The 22,223-nt window shown below is 35.3% G+C and overlaps 2 protein-coding genes across 2 annotated transcripts in view; one reads left to right on the forward strand and one right to left on the reverse strand.

The window, feature by feature from the left end:
- Positions 1 to 22,223, reverse strand: part of Myo81F (unconventional myosin 81F) — a 113,170-nt gene that overhangs the window by 59,307 nt on the left and 31,640 nt on the right. The window contains exon 2 of the mRNA XM_028175524.2: positions 19,264 to 19,328. The gene's annotated coding sequence lies outside the window, so the exon portion shown is untranslated. The remainder of the gene's footprint in view (positions 1 to 19,263; positions 19,329 to 22,223) is intronic.
- Positions 4,793 to 9,130, forward strand: LOC149499825 (uncharacterized). Its single transcript, XM_089738296.1, has 2 exons — positions 4,793 to 5,944; positions 9,020 to 9,130. Exons 1-2 carry the CDS (start codon positions 5,018 to 5,020, stop codon positions 9,110 to 9,112), a joined length of 1,020 nt encoding a protein of 339 aa, XP_089594422.1. The 5' UTR covers positions 4,793 to 5,017; the 3' UTR covers positions 9,113 to 9,130.

Genomic DNA, 22,223 nt, shown 5'->3' on the forward strand with positions numbered 1-22,223 from the left:
CTTTTGGATATTCTGTTACAAGCTGCAGACTTAATGAGTTTCGGCGAGGAGCTGTATTCATGTTCGTATAGTACTAGTTTTTTTGACGAAATGTTTCGATCACAATTTATTATTCTCATTTTTTTTTGTTATAATTGAGAGAGACAATTTGGTGGGCCTTTGTAAAAATATCAAAAAGAACAGAATAAAATGACAGAGCGATCTTTTAAATTACCAATGACGTGTGGTGGTTTAGCGTGAAAGTTTTTTTTATTTAGTTTCAGTTTGTATAGCTTTAAGGACAAACTTTTTGAATAATTACTCCTTATTATAACAAATTTTAGTCGAACACATCGCAAAGATGGGCGTCCAAACAAGAGCTCATACATTTGATCTAATTATTTTTCTTCATCGTTCGTTAAGCCATTAAATTAATTTCATAATTACGATTAATAAATTTAACATTCCTTTTTACTACTTTCTTTTTGTTATTAGTTTCCGGTTGCCTATTACATCGTCTTAAAGTCTAAAATAATGATATGGCTACGACAAGAACTCCTTAAAACGAAGTTCCTTATTAAGAAGTCCTCTACGATTAAAAATAAAAACTAAAATTGAATGGCTTGTGTATCGAATTGCTCGTAAATGTTTGTGGTCAGTGTGGTTTTAGTTCAGCGTCGTATTTAGGGATCGAGAAATTAAGCTAACGCATTATACGCTATGTTGTTTTACAATCTATACTAATATTATAAAGAGGAAAGATTTGTTTGTTTGTTTGTTTCGAATAGGCTCCGAAACTACTGGACCGATTTGAAAAATTCTTTTTCCATTAGAAGCCGACATTGTCCCTGATGAACATAGGCTACTTTTTTTTCATTTTTTTTTATTTATTTTTTTGTTTCATGTGTGTTTTAATGTTTCCGAAGCGAAGCGAGGGCGGGTCGCTAGTGTGTTAATATGTTAATAAGAATGTATAGTGTGAATTATAATTTATTGATGAGAAGCGATTTATAGTTATCACTATACATATATATGTACGTGTTACTAATTGTTTTAAGCTTTCAAGGCAGAAAACCGTTGCAATAACCCATTAAATATAGTATGTACAATATATCGAGTGCTGAAAAGCTATTTAGCGTAAGCGACATTTTTGCGACAGGAGAGTCATTTAATGGTTAAAATTTGGAAAAAATACCATAACAAAAAAAAACTTTTTTCAGCTATTTCAACGGGATAAACTTAATTGAAGTTCAATTAAAAACATTGAATTGTTGTTGCTAAATACCAAAACGGACCTTTAATTACAAAGATAAATGTCGCATATTAAGTGAAATGTCTCTTAAACCAAATAGCATTTCACTCTTTGATATGTACTAGAGGTCCCACAGTAGTCGAAATTCGACTATAATTAATTGGAATTGTAAGTTTGTACACTATTATGATTGTATTTTATACTTCTATAATCACAAATTTCGCCAAGACTACACTATGAAAAATATGAACAAAGACAAACAATATTGAATCTATTCCCAATTTGACAACAGACGTCAAGAACAAAAGTTTAACAATAAATAGTATGCATGCGTGTTTGCGTCAAATACATGGTATGTAGTGTGTGTAATGTTTTCTTTATTGATTTAATGTATCTTTTATGCATTATTTAAAAAAAAAAGCATTGTGCACTTCTTCTCTATATTCTCTATAAGTGTGGAAAATTTCATACTCCTCCGTCCGCGCAATTTTCGTAAAAAGGGATACAAAGTTTTTGCTTCACGTATTAATATATAGATTTCTGGTGCGAACCAATCGTGGGTTTCGGTCTGAAGCGTGGGCAGACACTCCGCAATGCAGCAGAGGACTTCAATAAACGTTTGAAGGCAGGCGACACCCACGTTGTTCCGTCCACGGGTGTTCAGTAACTATTGATTGCCCACTAGCTCGTCCGCTTAACTGTAATACGAAGTAAGCTACAGACCGTTTCTCAAGAGTGGCTAGAATGAGCGTGTAAAAATTAACGTCGCTTAGAAAACGGCATTCTTGACGGGTCGTGATCGCAATGGCGATGTAGCTTTCTGGTGGCGTTGTCTTTGCGATATAAACTTTGTTATCTATTTGACCTACTAAGAATGATTGATATTATCATTTTTCATATCAATAAGAATATAAATTAAAATAAGACATGACCTAAAGGTCTTAGTTACCAGGTCATAAACTCCCTAAAAAAAACATTTAGAAAAATTATGTCAACTATGGACTAAATATGATTTTGCGATAAATTACCGAACCATAAGTAATGTTGTTGAATAAATATTTTCATTATACAGTCAAAATCTGTTATAACGACATCGAAGGGACTGCCCATATTCAGTCGTAAAAACCGATAGTCGTAACAACCGGTGATGCTTAATGTGTATCGTGCAAGTACAAATAAATCGATAGGGAATTATTGGAAAAATATATTTACATAATACGCGATTTTTCTTCAATATTAATTTGTTTTCTTTTTCTTTGCGAGATTTTGAAAGTTTCACGAATAACTCCACAAAGTTTTGGTGCGTCTTGTGTATAGATAAGTAACAAACTAACTGAAGAGATATGAAGAAGTGGGCTTTGACTACCGCATGCACGTGTTTTGTTTCGAAGAATTAGAAAATACCCTACACTAAACTAAATCCTATTGTTTTCCTTCCTGATTTTAAAAGCCATTGAAGACAAATGTGGATACCTATTCAAATTGTTTACAATACGGCTTAGCCGGTCATTCTAACAGATCTAATTCTGCGAAATATTAGTTAAATGTGGTCGTTTTATGAGGTATGTCGTTATTACCAATGTCGTAGAAAGCAATATTTTTAATAAGGCGGTCTTATGGCATTCAGCCGGGACCTTTGTTCTTGGTTATTATAACCGGCATGTTGTATTAAACGATGTCGCAGTAAACGGTTTTGACTGTACTTATTTCAATATTTTTATACAAATGTATACACAATTCACATAGATATTACAATTCACATAGATTACTGGTGGTAGGACCTCTTGTGAGTCCGTGCGGGTGGGTACCACCACCCTGCCTATTTCTGCCGTGAAGCAGTAATGCGTTTCGGTTTGAAGGGTGGGGCAGCCGTTGTAACTATACATGAGACCTTAGAACTTGTATCTCAAGGTGGGTGGCGCATTTACGTTGTGGATGTCTATGGGCTCCAGTAATCACTTAACACCAGGTGGGCTGTGAGCTCGTCCACCCATCTAAGCAAAAAAAAAAAAAAAAGATATCCGTGCGAAAATTTTACACCGCTGTAAAACAATAACAAATGAACCTACTAGCTTCATTTGCATCAATCAATTTTAATGAAAAAAAAAGTGAAGCGACCTAAATCCTCCGAGGCACGTAAAATTGCTTGTAAATACCATAGCATCTTTCCACCAGCTTTAGGTTATTAGCAAACATCTCCGTTATATGAATGACCTTTATTTGCAAAGTACTATAGTCTAAATTTGTATGTGCTTTTTTTAATGGATATTGTGTAAGTACAATCAAGGAATGAAACGATCGCGTTGGTGTTTGCAGATCGAATAGAGCGTTTAACCTGTCGTCTGGGTCGTTACATTAACTGATAGTTTATTACTGAACGAATTTAGTCTGTCGTGATTGATGGTCGCTTCTTAATTGTAATGGTGTTGCAATATTTACTTCTTAATTATTAGACCGAAATTTTGTCATAGTATTGGTGTTGCAATATTTACATCTTAATTATTAAACCGAAATTTTGTCATAGTATTATTACGCGTTGGGATTCGGGATAAATAAAATTCTACCGAAGTATAAATTAAAGCTGTATTGACACTTAGAACACTTAACGAGAACCTTAAAATTCTCAATTCGCTTCTTCCGCTTCGCTTCAGGTGATCCGTTCGCTGTTTCGCTTCGAGTAGTTCCGATTACTAACTGCTTCGTAACATCTCTGCAACGCTTTTATAGTCGATACGACATCCCTAGAATTATCGAGAACATTTCTCACAAGTCGAGTATTTTCGACGTGTGTTTCCGCTATCTGACAATTGATCGCGTTGTACTTCTCGAGCGTTCTAGATGTTACTAGATCCTTTGATATTCGTTTCGGCTATTCGGCGATAGATAGCGTTACTCTTACCGGTGTAACAGTATGATAGTTTAATTGATGACTGCTACTTTGCTCTAGACGTATGATTGAAATTTATTGGGAAATATATAATTATGAGTTCGTCAAGTTTAAATCATATAATGTTTGTGTGTAATGAATTATTTTAAAATGTTTTTAGGGTTTCTCATAAATGATAATTAAGATGAATTATGCGTTCATATTATTAGCCATAAAATAGAAATAATTCTATATTCAAAAATGCCTTTTTTTACTCAGCGGTCTATTACGATCCGCAGTAGTAATGACTGTGAAGCTTCGAAGCAAAAAGGTTTGAATGGGCTCGCAATTGTCACACAAAGACGTCGGATTCCGCAGCTAGGAAAACATTACTTACCGGCTAGACTACCGCAGCAGACTGACATCCCGTGATTGCATGCAGCGGAACAAAGGATATGGATCGTTTGTAAGAACAGTCCTTTTACAGACGACTGTAGATTTTAAAAAGTATATAAAGCGGAGTACATATATGTTACTGAATAAGAAATCGGATCCGCTGGCGAAATCGCGGGCCACGTTTAGTGTATATTTTATTCAATTATATTTTTTTCAATCACACCTAAAAGTTAAACGTCCAATAAATTACGTCACAGAAAAAAAAAACTCTCAAAACATTCTCCGGATAAGTGGATACTTGTCATGTGAAGATACTTATTGGTATAAGCTGTGGTTGACATGTACGGGGGACGGCACTACAGAATAAACATGGCGCGTGTGAATACTTATGTGTTTCATTACAGTTGTCTTAATAACCTTTTACTAACTAATTAAATACAGTTATTACATGGCGCTGAGGACTTAAAGAACTTATTGAGATAAATATAAAAACCTAAGTGGAAGTAAACCGTTGTAAACGGAAGATGGATTCGTTAAAACCACCGCCACCATTATGCCTCATGGGCGACTTGAAACAAAATTTTCAAAAATGGACACAGCAATATGATATTTATATGATTGCTAGCGGGACGGAAGGTGATGAAAAAATTAAAGATAAGCAGAAAAAGGCAATCTATTTGCACTGTCTAGGTGCAGAAGCACTAACCATATACAATGGTTTTAAGAACAAAGAAAAGTTATCTTATGTGGAAGTAAAACAGAAGTTTAATGAATATTGTTCGCCACCCGGAAATGAAACTTTTAGTAGACATGTCTTCTTCAGCAGAAAAAAGAGAGATGGAGAAAGTTTTGATGAATTTTTCTGTACGTTGAGAAAATTGGCGGGAGACTGTGGGTTTGCAGACCTAGAAGAAAGCTTAATAAGAGACCAAATCATATTAGGCTTAAATGATGCCAAATTAACAGAAAGATTGCTTAAGGAATCGACCTTAACATTGGATAGCTGCATGAAAATATGTAAAGTGGCTGAGAGTGCTGCAAAACAGGTTCAAGTCATGACAGAAAAGACAGTTGAAGCTGTTACAAGAAAACAAGAATCTCGAAGCAGAATGCCTAATCAGAATAAAACCAGTTTTAATAATAAACAACATCTAGGTAAGAGTGGAGAAGGATCAGTAAGGTTGAAGAATAATAATTGTGAAAGATGCGGAGGAGTGCATTCTCATCGATCCTGCCCAGCCTTTGGAAGGAGATGTGCTAAGTGTAATCGATATGGACATTACATGCAGATGTGCAGAACAGTTGGTGCTGTGTATGTCAGCGATGATGATAGTGATGACTCATTAGTAGTGGGGTCAGTAACTGTGGGCCAGGTTGATACAGAGGACTGGATCGTTGAGGCAAAAGTGAGAGGACAGAAGATGAAGTTCAAAGTGGATACAGGATCGCAGGTTAATATTTTGACTAGTGCTATAGTGAAAAAACTAGACTTAAAAATGACAGAAACTTGTACAAAATTAAAAAACTTTGATGGCTCAACTATAGAAACAGTAGGTATGACTAAAACTATAGTGAAATTCAATAAAAAAAAGTATGTACTTGACTTTTATGTGGTAAAATTTAAAACTACTAATGTGCTGAGCTATAAAGCTGCTGTGCAGTTGGGTTTAATAAACAAAGTTGAAAATATTTCAAAGGAATATGTAGTTCAGGACATTGGTGAATACAAAGATTTGTTTCATGGCTTAGGAAAATTGAACTATGTATACAAAATTAAATTAACAGACAATTGTGCACCTGTAGTGGAGCCACCAAGGAAAATTCCTTTTAAATTAGTAGATAAAGTAAAAAATGAGCTTGATCGATTGGAGCAACTTGATGTAATAAAGAAAGTGCAAGAACCAACTGAGTGGGTTAACTCTATGGTGATTGTAAAAAAAAGTCAAGATAAAATTAGATTGTGTTTAGATCCACAAAATATAAACAAATGTATCATTAGAGAACGTCATAAAATACCTACCTTTGAGGAACTTACTTCAGCCATGCCTGATGCCAAATATTACTCAGTGTTAGATGCAAACAAAGGATTTTATCAGATTTTGTTAGCAGAAGAAAGTCAACTGCTAACAACGTTCAATGCAGGTCAATTTGGAAGATATTGTTTTAAGCGGTTACCATTTGGCCTGAATTCTGCCCCTGAGGTATTTACTAAGTGTTATTCAGAAATTTTCAATGATATACAGGGTGTAGTAACTTATGTTGATGAAATATTAGTATGGGGAGATACGAGAAAAACACATGATGAAAGATTACTCCAAGTTTTAGAAAAGGCTCGGCAGGCTGGGGTCAAGTTTAATAAAGAGAAATGTGTCATAGGTGTAAAAGAGGTTAAATATGTGGGTCATATCCTATCTAGTGAGGGCCTTAAGCCAGACCCAGAAAAAGTGCGAGCTATTGTGGACATGAAAGAGCCAACAACAAAAAAGGAATTACAAACTGTCTTGGGTATTATAACATACATTTCTAAATTTATACCAAATACATCAGAATTGACAGAATCACTAAGACAATTGCTAAAAAAAAACGTAGAGTACATTTGGGGTGACAAACAAAAAGAAGATTTTAAAAAAATAAAACAATTTCTCACTAGTGCAACAGTGCTCAGATACTTTGATGTCAACAAACCAGTGACTCTTTCAGTCGACAGTAGCTCCACAGGGTTGGGAGCGGTACTCCTACAGGATAATTTACCAGTTGCTTATGGGTCAAAGACCTTGACAGAGTGCCAAAAGTCATGGGCACAAATTGAAAAAGAAATGTTGGCAATAGTATATGGATGTGAAAAGTTTCATCAATATATTTATGATAAACATGTAATAGTTGAATCTGATCATAGGCCTTTAGAATACATATTTAAAAAAACAATCAATGAAACTCCACTAAGACTACAAAGGCTTAGATTGAGAATTCAAGGGTATGACCTGGAAATAAGATATAAACCAGGAAAAGAATTATTTGTAGCTGACGCCTTGTCTAGGAATAGCTTACCAGACAAAATATGTAATAAAGATTTGGATCAGCATGTAGAATTGCATGTTTGCTTGATAACGGAAGGATTAAAATTCACAGAACAAAAATTAGAAGATTTTAAAAAAAAAACTGCAAATGATGAAGAATGTCAAAAAATTATAAAAAATATTGAAATGGGATGGCCAGATAAAGTAAAATTACCAACAGATTTAAAATATTATCATTCTATAAAAGAGGATTTGTATTATGCAAATGGGTTAATATTTAAAAATAATGCAGTTTTTGTACCAAAGTCACTGAGGAAAGAAATATTAAACTTAATTCACTACAACCACCTAGGATTAGAAAAATGCAAAAATAAGATAAGAGGATTGTTATATTGGCCATTTATGAATAAAGAGCTGGAAGACCACATCAGAAACTGTGAAGCATGTTTGAAATATCAAAAATCTCATTCATTTGAAACCCTAATTCTAAGGGACATACCGAAACAACCTTGGGATATAATAGGAGCTGATATGTTCTTCTATAAAAATAATATATACTTAATGGTTGTAGATTATTTAACTAAATATGTGGAAATTATAAATATGGTGGATCAATCCACGCAAAGTCACATATTAGCATTAAAGCAGATGTTCGCGAGATGGGGTATTCCAACAAAGCTATGTACAGATGATGCATCACAGTTTAATAGTTACGAATTTCAAGAATTTGTGAAAGAATGGGGATTTCAGTTAGTTAAATCTAGTCCATATTATGCGAGGTCCAACGGTATGGTTGAACGGCACATTCAGATTGTTAAAAAAATGTTTAAAAAATGTGATTTTGATCAGAAAGATATTTATATGGCCTTGATGGAATATCGCAACACACCTATAGATTCAGAAATTAACATGTCTCCTAATGAGTTACTCTTAGGAAGACAAACAGTAACTTTGTTACCTACCAGATCTTCTTTGCCAGGTAAAAATAAATTAAAGAAAGTTAGGAATAGTTTGCAGAAAAAGCAAATTAAATACAAATATTATCATGATAGAAGAAATAATCAAAAAGGAATTGAGTTTACAGAGGGTCAAAATGTGTTTATAAGGGATAGTAAAAATAAAAATCTTAGGGGGAAAATAATACAAAAAAACAAACATAGAGCATACAATATTCTAACAGAGCAAGGACAAGTGATTAAAAGAAATAGATACAATATTTACAAAGGCTCTTCTAATAGACAAAGAGACTATAACAGTGGTGATATAGAAGATTCAATTGGTAGTAGTGGCATTGGCAGTGACAATGACAATATTGAGAGTGACAATGACAATATACAGTCTAATGACGCTACTAGCAATAGGAAGTCAGTAACTTTGGAAAATGTAAATACAGACATAAGGCAAACAAGGTCTGGAAGGCAGGTAAAACAACCAAGTTGGCTAAAGGGTCAAGTCTTATATTAAGTTAGAATCTAAGTTAAATAAAACTTCAAATTGGTTACTTTGTAGGTTTATTTGAGTAAAGAAAGGGAGATGTCATGTGAAGATACTTATTGGTATAAGCTGTGGTTGACATGTACGGGGGACGGCACTACAGAATAAACATGGCGCGTGTGAATACTTATGTGTTTCATTACAGTTGTCTTAATAACCTTTTACTAACTAATTAAATACAGTTATTACAATACTTCAGCATATAAATGGAGCTTAAAGTTAAAAAAAGTGTAAGTGTTGAATTTATTACAACTTAAAAAAGCGATTTCTTTGGTTTTGAATTGTACTCGTCTATGAATCCTCTGAATCTACTTTTATGGTCCGATTTAATAATATATATATATACCGGCTAATGAAAAATGCTGTTATGATTATTATTTATATGTAGTTAAATAGGCCGAGACACAAAACTTAAGTACCATTTCACCGGAGTTTTTAACCAATTTTTTTATTTATTTTTTTCCCCACTGAGGTGTTTGAAGTTATTGTTACCCTCTGGGGTTCGGGATAAATAAAATTTTACCAAAGTCCAACTAATAACTGTATTCAGCACTTAGCACACTTAAACACTTCATAAACACTTTAAAACTCTCAATTCACTTGTTCCGCTTCGCTTCAGGTGATTCGTTCGCTGTTTCGCTTCGAGTAGTTCCGATTACTGACTGACTGCCTGCCATCTCTACAACGTTTTTATAGCCGATACCTCATCCTTAGAATTATCGAGAATATTCGGCACATCTCTAGTAGTAGTTTCCGCTATCTGTCAATAGATGGCGTTGTACTTCTCGAGCGTTCTGGGCGCTACTAGATCCTTCGATATTCGTTAAACTATTCGGCGATAGACGGCGTTACTCTTACCGGCGTAACATTATTAATAGACAAAAATGAGATTTTTTTGAACTATCATCTAACAATTAAATTCTACTCTGCTCTATTAACCCATTCACCATTTTTGTTTTATCTTTAACAGCTATTAATGATCTTTATGAATATTTTGTAAGTAATTATTCATTCATTTTCAAATTGTTAATAACAAAACAAAAAGGAAATGTAATATGTAAAATTAATCAAAACTTGGAGGTTTGAGTCTCTTTTATAGTTTAATTTCGATCATTTGGTGAACACTTGTTAGCTTTAGAAGCTATGATTTTGTTAAAACCGAAGTTTGAATTGGCGCATCTACAAATATGACTTCGATAAGAAGTTAAAGACTTCCTGACAGACCACGGTAACGAAAGACTACGATTTTAAAGTTTTTAAATTCTAATCTAATACCATTGTATAAGTGATGGTAACCGTTTTGTTTCAATGCATCGGTCACAAATAAAGAGCAGTTGGCCGTTGACTTGTCTGTTACATAAATTAAAAAGTACAGCTCAAATCATTAAAAATATAATAAGTAAGTATCGAGGGGTGAAGGGCTATTTGGTTTAAGCGACAGTTCGCTTCATACCCGACATTTATCTTTGTAATTAAATGTCCGTTTCATTTGGTATTAGTTTGGGGCTTATATACGACAAAGGGAAGATCTTCCACCGAGCGGGTGATATTGCTCGGTAGACCGACGGTCCAAATGTTGTTGTTCGGAACTTGTATATATGCAAGCTTATCTTGAAAATGTCGTAAGCGAGATTCAGGCATCTGTCAATTATCTTGCGTTGTATGATGGCTACCCGCCACATCACTCCCCTCCGAGGCCGGAGGTCATGTCATTTTTAGTTATCGTTATCCGTGCTGAGATTAGCTTGCAAGTGCCAGTGCTGCTCGAAGTTTGCGGTGAGTCGAAACTGAGCTTGAATGCTGCGTGATTGTCGCCAGTGCTGCTCGAAGTCTGCGGTGAGTCGAGACTGAGCTTAAATGCTGCGCGATGAGGCAGTGTAGGTGCGTGCCGTAGGGCCAGGAAGCGCGGTGAGTCGGCTGCGATGGTCCTGTTGAGGCTACGATGCTGGCTTGCTGTGGGACGACTGTCAATGACGTGATTTATCAGCGAGAATGCGGGGATTGTGGTAGCCGAAGTTCTTGATGCGCTGATGATGAATCAGAAGGTTGCGTGTTCACATCACGTCGGGGTCACCACTTTGGGGCTTATATACGACAAAGGGAAGATCTTCCACCGAGCGGGTGACATTGCTCGGTAGACCGACGGTCCATATGTTGTTGTTCGGAACTTGTATATATGCGCTTTATCTTGAAAATGTCGTAAGCGAGATTTAGGCATCTGTCAATTATCTTGCGTTGTATGATGGCTACCCGCCACATTAGTATCAAAAATTCGATGATTTTAATTCAACTTCAACCAACTAAGTTTACTCCATTCAAATAGCTGAAAAAGTTTTTTTGACATGATATTTTTTCCAAATTTTAAACTTTAAATGGCTCTTCTGTAAGGTTGCAAAAATAACGCTTAAAACAAATGTTCTATATATAAGATAGATAGAAAGTAAGCGGTAGTTTCATAAACGTAAAATGAGTCAAAGTTAAAATACGTCAATCTTGTGGTGAGTAGTTTACCGTTTTTTTTTTTCCAATAGGATTACATTTCTAATCCCTTTGCTATAACGCTCTATCGTTACGCACGATTAACTAAGCGTCTCGCAATTAAGCTACTGAACGTATCAATCGTTAAGCGTTATAATAAGAGTTTTTGCTTGCGTTTTTAATCTTTTATTCAGGTTTATTCAATTCTGGTTAGCAAGTAGTAAACTATTTTATAAATCATTATTATATACGAAACTGATATCTAAAATTATTATGTGAATTAGACGCGTTAAAATTTATTTTCTATATGTTGTTAAGAAATTCTCGATTGTAAATCGTTGTGGCGCTAACTAATAGTGTATACTTTTCATTGACCTTGAAGGCATTCGAGTATACGGCCCACTTGATGGTGAGTGGTTACCGTCGCTCAATGTCGTCAGTAACATCTAGGTTGCAGCCTAGTCGCTGCCTACTGTTGGGTATTCTAAGTAAATTTCTATTTCATTTATACATGTAATAATAGGCATAATTAGGAACGAATTACAGTCACTTAGCCCCGATGATAGGATTCCCTGTATCATGGAACCAGAGATTTTTATATAGATATTAAGCATTCAAACACAAAGCAAGGAAACCTGTTCGTTATACAAATGTTTGAATGATGTTTGAATCGAACCCGCTACCCTCCGTCGGCGACTGTGGCAATCGGATCAATTCAAAATCCATTTCGTTTACAGCAAAAGGCAAATCATCATTCAAAAGGAGCCTAGCACGAGCTAGGGCAGCGTCAAAGGGACTACGTGAACATGGAATGCCTGAAGCTTACAATTTCACTTTCAAAGCCCTTTCTACTATGTTCCTTAGTATCACATTGGGGGTTGTATTACGAACCGCGTCGAAGGATTTATCACCGGATTGTTAATACCATTTTCGAACGGAACCTAGCTAGAGCGCACGACGGTGTCAAATTATTTGTCTTTATTATTTCCAAATGTTATTGAATACGCTTCTAGATTTTATTGAAGGAAAATAGAAATATGTAGTTTTAAATTCACTAAAATTAAAGGAAAACTAGTTCGTTGTGCTACGTCCATTGGATTACTGTTAGTCAGTTTCGTAACTTAACACGACAGGTCTATTATTTGACCATCGGTCCCAGAGCTATAAATTCATGGAAGCGGCATTAATCCCTTTTATTGTATTGTAGTTATGTTTCAACGGGTTCTAATCTATAATTCACAGCTGTTACACATTTAGCGTCCAACGTGTGTCATGATAACAAAAACAGAGCACTAATGAAGTGAATTTAGAGACTCATGTTAAACTAATCAACGAATTAGGTTATCCCGGAGAGCTCGAGCGTTTGAATTGGGTCGAGAATGTTTAGCGGCAGGGGATTTGCAGACGTAGGGTAAAAGCAACATGCTTCGTGTACAGTCATTAAAACTTTAAATTAAAAGGGTGGGAATACTGAGGCAAACGTAAAAATACTTCAATTTAAAAATACTTATATAGTGTTCGATTAGTTTTTGTTGTTTTTTTTATTTTATTTTTATTGCTTAGATGGGTGGACGAGCTCACATCGCACCTGGTGTTAAGCGGTTACTGGAGCCCATAGACATCTACAACGTAAATTGCGCCACCCACCTTGAGATATAAGTTCTAAGGTCTCAAGTATAGTTACAACGGCTGCCCCACCCTTCAAACCGAAACGCATTACTGCTTCACGGCAGAAATAGGCGAGGCGGTGGTACCTACCCGTGCGGACTCGCAAGAAGTCCTACCAGCAGTAATTACGCAAATTATAATTTTGCGGGTTTGTTTTTTATTACACGATGTTATTCCTTCACCGTGGAAGTCAATCGTGAACAATTATTAAGTACGTATTTCATTAGAAAAATTGGTACCCCGCCTGCGGGATTCGAACACCGTTGCATCGCTACATACGAATGCACCGGACGTCTTATCCTTTAGGCCACGACGACTTCACATAATTTAATTTACAAATACTTATTTAGTGTTAGATTAGTTTTTGTTGTTTTGAAATGAGGCTGTTTGTTGGGTTTCATACGAAAGAAGTTTCTTCGGCCGTTTATTAGGAGTTAGCAGGGTATAGCTATGCTCTACTTCAATTTTCGACTTTATGTGTAAAGAAGAACGGATTATTTTACGTTGTAGTTTATGCGGGCTCAAATAACCTCTTGACATGTTTTAGACGGTTAACGTAGATAGGTGTATGTAGGGTAAAATTAGGCTGAAGACGTTTTAAAATCGCGATTCGAAATGAGTTCAGCCGTGAAACAGAAAATTCAAATACGTTTGCGACTTTTGGGTTTTATAATATTACTAGCGACCCGCCCTCGCTTCGCTTCGGAAACATTAAAACACACATGAAACAAAAAAATAAATAAAAAAAAATTAAAAAAAAGTAGCCTATGTTCATCAGGGACAATGTCGGCTTCTAATGGAAAAAGAATTTTTCAAATCGGTCCAGTAGTTTCGGAGCCTATTCGAAACAAACAAACAAACAAATCTTTCCTCTTTATAATATTAGTATAGAAAATTAATTGTATTTATTAATCTAAAATTCTAAAATTAACATAATTTGTTTCGCAAAAAATATGTAGTTATTATTGAAAATTAGAAATATATCACCGTCAAAGTTCTTAAGGTATATGTAATTTTCACAACTTCTCTAAAATAATGATTACTAGATGAAAATTAAAATTTACTAAAGTTCCCGCAGTAGTCGAAATTCGACTATAATTAATTGGAATTGTAAGTTTGTACACTATTATGATTGTATTTTATACTTCTATAATCACAAATTTCGCCAAGGCTACTCTATAAAAAAATATTAATAAAGACAAACAATATTTAATCAATTCTCAATTTGACCACAGACGTCAAGAACAAAAGTTTGACAATAAATAGTATGCATGCGTGTGTGCGTCAAATACATGGTATGTAGTGTGTGTAATGTTTTCTTTATTGATTTAATGTATCTTTCATGCATTATTTAAAAAAAATATTAGCATTGTGCACTTCTTCTCTATATTCTCTATAAGTGTGGAAAATTTCATACGCCTCCGTCCGCGCAATTTTCGTAAAAAGGGATACAAAGTTTTGCTTCACGTATTAATATATAGATTACATTAAGAAAATCGGTTCAAATTTCTCTTCATTTTCACGGCCCACCTGGTGTTAAGTGGTTATAGGAGCCAATAGACTGCAAAACGTGAATCTCTGGACTCTATGTAATTACGAGATTTTTATTAAATGATGTTATTTATTAGTCGGCGAAGTCATTGGTGAACATGAGATAAATAAGTATTTAATTTAGAAAAATCGGTACCTTTCTCTATGGTAATGTGAAGAGGGACCATTCTAAAAGGACTTTAATAAGCTGTGTGAAAGAGGAAACGCGAGAGAAGAGTATCAGTACAGATATGCAGTATAATGAGGTTTGATACCACATAGCGTGATAATGGTAAGAAGTATAGGTACCTGCCTAGGGGATTCGAAGACCGGCATACTTACATCATTCGATACAAAAACACCCGGTGTCTTATCTGTGTGACGATTTCAGTATTGGACAATATAACGGCTGTTCCAAGCTTTCCTCCTTACAAACAGAAACGCATAACTGTTTAGGAGCAAAAAGCAAGCAGTTTGCCACCTACCCGTGCAGAATTACTTAAGGAAACTGAAATTTATAGAAATTGTGAGGTGGATTGTTAAAATTCAACTTTGAAATCGTTCGTGAACAACCTTTCAAGTACGTATTTCGTTAAAAAAATAATACCGGTCTGCGGTAGTTGAGCACATGCATAGTTACTTGCAGTATTCGATACAGATACACCAGGGGTGTTATATTTTAGTCTACTAAGCGCCTTTCCTGTCGACCTTTAAATTGCTTAATTGAAAAAATTCCCAAGTCCCAGTTGAGATTCAGTTTGAACCTTTGATCATTGAAAAAATTAGGTCACGAATCTATAGGGGAGTTTTATGGCCCTTGTCGATGACTGAGATTTTGAGGCCGACGTAAGAACGGAGCTGTATAGGGAAATGGCTATAATTACATCTGTTTGTAATACTCTATCGTGGGTTTGTTTTATGTATCCAACATCTGAAAATCTTGTTGGAGAATCTTAAAAAATTTATGTTTTTTTTTTAATAGAACTAAATTTTAGTCGTGATTTACATAAAACTTAACATAACTTATTAAAGCAAATTACAGAGATCTGAATCTTTCTACTGCGTCACAAACATTCAAGATACAAAGTGTCTTAAAAAGTTCCTTGTAAGGATGAATGTAGGACAGTCAAGTGGTTGCAGGCTTTTGAATGTGAGCGCGACTTGACTCTGTACATCTACTGTGTACATATAGTTTTAGGTTACTGAACTCTACACATATAAAATTTAGGCAGTTATTTTCTCGTTTTTTCAGTTAGTTGATTTAGCTTTGTCTATTTTTAGCTTTTGTTTTTTCCACTGACTATGTATGGACGAGCTCACAGTCCACTTGATTTTAATTATCGAAGCTCGCAGATATCACAATGCAAGTTCCACATGAGAAATGAGGTCGGATTCGTGATAGCATTGTTTAACAGCCGCGCCACCCCTCAAAACGAAATGCATTGACGTTTTCCGATATTTTATAGATCGCGATCCTACCAAAAAGTCGTGTATGGGATTTGCTATTTAATATTAGATGTACTTTTCTTTATTCAGTATTGTTTTTATTTAACATAGCAAAGTTAATTTTAGCACTAATAATTTAATAGTTAAAAAAAACAGATAATGTTCTGGGTCGCGTTCCGGAAGTTCTGGTCGGAGGTGGATGAGATAATACTTATTTTAATTTCAATATTCATCGTATTAATCGCTCGTTGCTTTCGAACTTTGTCAAAAAGTAGATTTATTTTTGTATTTATTAGCATCGACTTTAAAGAGAAGATATATTTGGAGCGACAACAGTCGGAATGTTTTTCGGTACTTAGTCATAGAACGCAAGATTCTATTTACTGTCGTTAGTGCAATTCAAGTTTTTATCGGATTTCTTCTATAAGTGATTAGCAAAAAAAAAAATTTTTATTGCTTAGATGGGTGGACGAGCTCACAGCCCACCTGGTGTTAAATGGTTACTGGAACCCATAGACATCCACAACGTAAATGCGCCACCCACCTTGAGATGCGAGTTCTAAGGTCTCAAGTATAGTTACAACGGCTGCCCCACCCTTCAAATCGAAACGCATTACTGCTTCACAGCAGAAATAGGCAGGGTGGTGGTACCCACCCGCGCGGACTCACAAGAGGTCCTACCACCAGTAATTACGCAAATTATAATTTTGCGGGTTTCATTTTTATTACACGATGTTATTCCTTCACCGTGGAAGTCAATCGTGAACATTTGTTGAGTACGTATTTCATTAGAAAAATCGGTACCCGCCTGCGGGATTCGAACACCGGTGCATCGCTTCAACACGAATGCACCGGACGTCTTATCCGTTAGGCCACGACGACTACAAAAGAAGCCGAAGAATACCTGTCCGCCCGTCGCTAAGCACTTACCAGACCAGGCATTTGGGAGACATGTGATTGCATTCACAGTTGAAGTTAAATAACGTTTTTCCTGATTTATAGCGGAAAACATATTTTTTCGCCAGATATTGGCAGAACAATGATATTGCTGATACCAGCACTTGATGTGATGACATACCATGCTTTATTATTAATGCTCTGTTTTCCTGTAGTGTACCGAGTAATACCTATTTATTATTGTTTGGATATTTTTAAATTACGCAATATTTTTTTTAAGATTTTTATTAATTTTAGCGAGGTTAATCCTTCATTCGTGAACATGAGTTGGGTGCTTTCGAGATTTGAACACCACCCTAGTCGCATCGCATCGCATCGGGCCGTCTTATCCTTTAAGCTACGGTGACACTTCAGAGTTCAATCTCACCATTTCGAGATGTTGGTTAGATTGTTTGATTTATGTGTGATTATTGCCAGTAAAAAATAAATTTAATCAATCGAAGAATCATCAAGCGCATTTCAAACTTAATTTGTTCCAAATTCATATTCCTTCGGATGACGTCATAAAATATTCTTGAAGCGACGCCGCGGTACACGCTACACTTCCTTTGTTAAACTTTGTACTGAATTATAAACAGCGTATTGTCTATTGTGCCCTGAATGGTGCATCCGTGCACCTTTGGCTCGATGGCCGGGATAATTTAAGCCGCAAACGGGATAAATATGTCGCGACTCGGGAAGTTATTTTCCTGTTTTTGTACAGTTTATAAGTTATATTAGTAATAGAATAGTGTTATTTATCTAATATTAATACGTGAAGCAAAAACTTTGTATCCCTTTTTACGCAAAATTGCGTGGACGGAGGAGTATGAAATTTTCTACACTTATAGAGAATATAGAGAAGTGCACAATGATAATATTTTTTTTAAATAATGCATAAAAGATACATTAAATCAATAAAGAAAACGTTACACACACTACATACCATGTATTTGACGCACACACGCATGCATACTGTTTATTGTCAAACTTTTGTTCTTGACGCCTGTTGTCAAATTGAGAATAGATTAAATATTGTTTGTCTTTGTTAATATTTTTTATAGTGCAGCCTTGGCGAAATTTGTGATTATAGAAGTATAAAATACAATCATAATGGTGTACAAACTTACAATTCCAATTAATTAGTCGAATTTCGACTACTGCGGGAACTCTAGTAAATTTTAATTTTCATACTTGTTTTGACTCAGCTCGATTTTTATTGGTTCATTTATACGGATCATCGTTTTTAAAAAGGAGCTCACTATAATTTATGTAAATAAAAACGAAAGCTTTTTTATTCTGTGGCTATTGTGACAAAGATCGCTAGAATTATTGCTTGTTCTCCCAGGAGGTTCCTGTCATAGTACCATCAAAATAAGATAGGTAGAGTAATTTCATAAATTGATGTTCCTCGTGTAACTGATAATCGATAAAACAGAATGTGCCCGAATATCTATATTTAGTAAAATTTTAAATGACACAACGTTTACCTGAAATTTACTCGGAAACTTTTTTTTATCCTACCTATGCTGATGGCTTTGAGAGGCTATATCAGCGTTACCCTAGCGTGTAGGTGAGCTCTCGGGGCTCAAGCTAGAGGTGTTGCTAACACTGGCCCTAGCAAGAGCAGTGCTTCGCAGAATTTACCACTGGATCGGAAACGCGACCCACTGAGAAAGTGTGGGGTGACTAGGAAACATTTACGACAGAAGAAACAGCAAATGACTCTAAGAATAATGTTTTATTTAGATGAAACTTATCTTTGTTAAATCTATTTTGTATTGCTATGTGCGTTTCAAATTTATGAATCTTGCAGAAGAACTGTGTAATAATTTCCGTTTTTGAATAATTTGCGATTTGTTTTGTTATTATTTACTGTGTAATTTGTAGGCATCAGAAAAAGCATGGAACTAGACTGTAATAATGTCGAACTACGAATTCTTTTTTTTTTAGTTTGGCCTTACAAACTCCGTACGACTGCATTATCCGAGAATGGATCTCATAAAATTTCAATTAATTACACTTATCCAATCTTCGTTTACACAATTCATAGTTTTATACAATTGAGAAAAAAAATTAAATTCCTAAATAAAAAGCAGCCACAGTTTTGTTCTTCTGTAAGCTCCGCGTATGAAATACGTGATCGGAAAGTATTTGAATGTATCTAAAGACAGGTGATGGTTTTGGGTGTATGAACGCACCTGTTGTTTGAGTCTTTGTCACGTCGAAGGGTTAAGTCGTCACGGTCGCCTCATCGTAAGGTTATCTGGAAATAAGAAAAAAAAACCTTTAATTATTCGACCACCTGCTTTATTTGAAGTATACATACATATATACATATACATATACATACGTATTGGTGTTTCGATGTGTTTATTCTTGTCACGTTCGCATGTATAGAGTATGTATAGAAATAATATATCCTTAATGTTTGTTTTTTATATGCGACTAGTTTGGGAAACTAATTGGTTGTCGTACAATAAAATAAACATTATTTGAGTCGACTATTATCAAAGCCGGCAATCTGACTTTCGGACAATGATTGGTAAATCAGAAAAACGAATTATTGACTTTGTATTCCATTGGCAGTGACAGAACTCTTCGGAACGACATCTTAGATAAATAACAGGTTAAGTATTAACCTTTATTTAATGCAGGTTTTGAACCGTATTCTTTGAAGGAGACGATTATATTCAAATCAATCTGTATTGACATATCAATAAAAAATTTTTGTCCAAATGCACAGATTGCCACCTTTGATAATAGACGACTCATTTAGTCATTTAATAAAAAAAAATGTGTGCAGATAATGTTATTGTTTGATTTAAAATCTTTATAATAGAAAAAGAATTTGTATCAGTAATTAAAACAGTTTAAAAAATATACATATATTCAATTAGACTTCAAAGTATAAACAATTAATAAGAATTTAACTTTTACTTTCATTGTAATTTAGGCAACGCATTATTTCACGAGTACTTATTTTTATATTTGTATATAAACAATCTTATAAAAATAATATGTTACGGGAGTTAATTTTAAAAGTTTAACAAATATATACGATTTCCGTACAATTGTTACAACAAAATTTTTAAGTACCTTCAATATGTTTACTTATAGAAACTCTGAATAAAAAAGAGAACTGAACTTATAAGTTTTTTTCTTGATAGATAGAATTAATTGTCACTTGTGTGTAAGACACTGCTTCAAGTAAACATGGAAAACATTTCAATATCCAATCATTGCTAGCGTCGCGTTCCCAACCCCCGCCAAGGGAGATAACATGCCGAAGGGTATGAAGGCATATCAATGTGTAATAACATATTATGTTACCCAATAAACAAGGACGGTGTACTTGATAATGGGAATCAATACTATATTTTCCTATACGTATTTGTTGTACGATCGTATGTGTGTGGGGGAATGTGATTGTTTTTGAAGTTTATTTGCGTAATTACTGAACTTCGCGATCCAAGGACGATATTATTAAGGCATGTTCGACCACTAGACGGTGAGTGGTTGTCGTCACTCACACGGCTCTGCCACTGATGAATCTCTTCAAACAGTTCATACACGTAACGGTCATAGACATCTACAACGTAAATGCGGCACCCACCTTGAGATATAAGTTCTAAGATCTCAGTATAGTTACAACGGCTGTCCCACCCATCAAACCGAAACGCATGGTGGTACCTATCCGTGCGGACTCAGAGGTGGTAGGAGAAGAGGTCCTACTCCTACCACCAGTAATTACACAAATTATAATTTTGCGGATTTGATTTTTATTACATGATGTTATTCCTTCACCGTGGAAGTTGATCGTGAACATTTGTCAAGTACGTATTTCATTAGAAAAATTGGTACCCGCCTGCGGGATTCGAACATCGTGCCATCGCTAGACACGAATGCACCGGACGTCTTATCCTTTAGGCCACGACGACTTCAAATGTAATAAAAGTGACGTCATTAAGCGATACACGTACCCTTTTCGTTATATAACAAATACCTCCAAGATTACATTTAAACTAATTTATCTTACTTATACTTTCAGAATGATAGCTTATGTGATGAAAGAAATTAACTACATAATTTCACAGAATAACTGTTTTGTTATAATATTGAAGCAACTATAATTGTTTTTAATTATAATACTTAGTTTATATAGAGGAAAATCCATTAATATATTAATTAATACCGTTCGTTATAAATGTTAGATAACTCATAAATATTCACAGCTGCATTCAGGAAAAACTGGAAGGTGTATACGCGATCGGTCACCCAAACCTCATTACGTACAGTTATTAAGCGAAAATAATACAATTATATATGTTGTACAATTTCGGTTGGGCACACCGGAAGACAGCGGGCCAGCACAATCGTGTCGTATCTGCATAATGTGTTTTATTTTAGTCTTTGAGGTTTTCGAACCTGCGGCGAGTGGCGTGTTCGAATTTTGAACAACTTTGATGAAATGTTAATATAAGAGTATTAATTAACCTTAGTCGTATGCTTCTATTTTGTACTTGATTATTTTTTTATTTTTTTTTTCCTACCTGTGCTGATAGCCTTGAGAGGCTATTTCAGCTTCGCCCTAACGTTTGTAGGTGAGCTCGCGGGGCTCAACCGGAGTGTTGCTAACACTGACCCTAGCGAGAGCAGTGCTTCGCAGAATCTACCACCGGATCGGAAACGCGACCCACTGAGAAGATCCGGCGAGAAACTCAGTGGGCTTGTACTTGATAGCGGGGCTATCTGCTTCTAACGCTCGAAAATAGATTAACTTTGTAACAGATACGTCTTGTGAAATTCTGCTGGTCTTTATTTTTATTGCTTGTATGGGTGAGCGAGCTCCCAGCCCACCTGGTGTTAAGTGGTTACCGGAGCCCATACACATCTACAACGTAAATGCCGCCACCCACCTTGAGATATGAGTTGTATGGTCTCAGTATAGTTACAACGGCTGCCCCGCTCTTCAAACCGAAACACATTACTGCTTCACGGCAGAAATAGGCGGGGTGGTGGTACCTACCTGTGCGGACCCACAAGAGGTCCTAGCACCGGTGTTCCGAGCAATTTATTAGCTTTCATGTCCACAACTAAATGTACCTAATATTTATACATTATAGTCTGATTTGGTTTTAAGCAGTTACCGTTGCGCCAA

This window comes from Bombyx mandarina, chromosome 25, assembly GCF_030267445.1.
Source record: "Bombyx mandarina strain Sakado chromosome 25, ASM3026744v2".
NCBI lineage: Eukaryota > Metazoa > Arthropoda > Insecta > Lepidoptera > Bombycidae > Bombyx > Bombyx mandarina.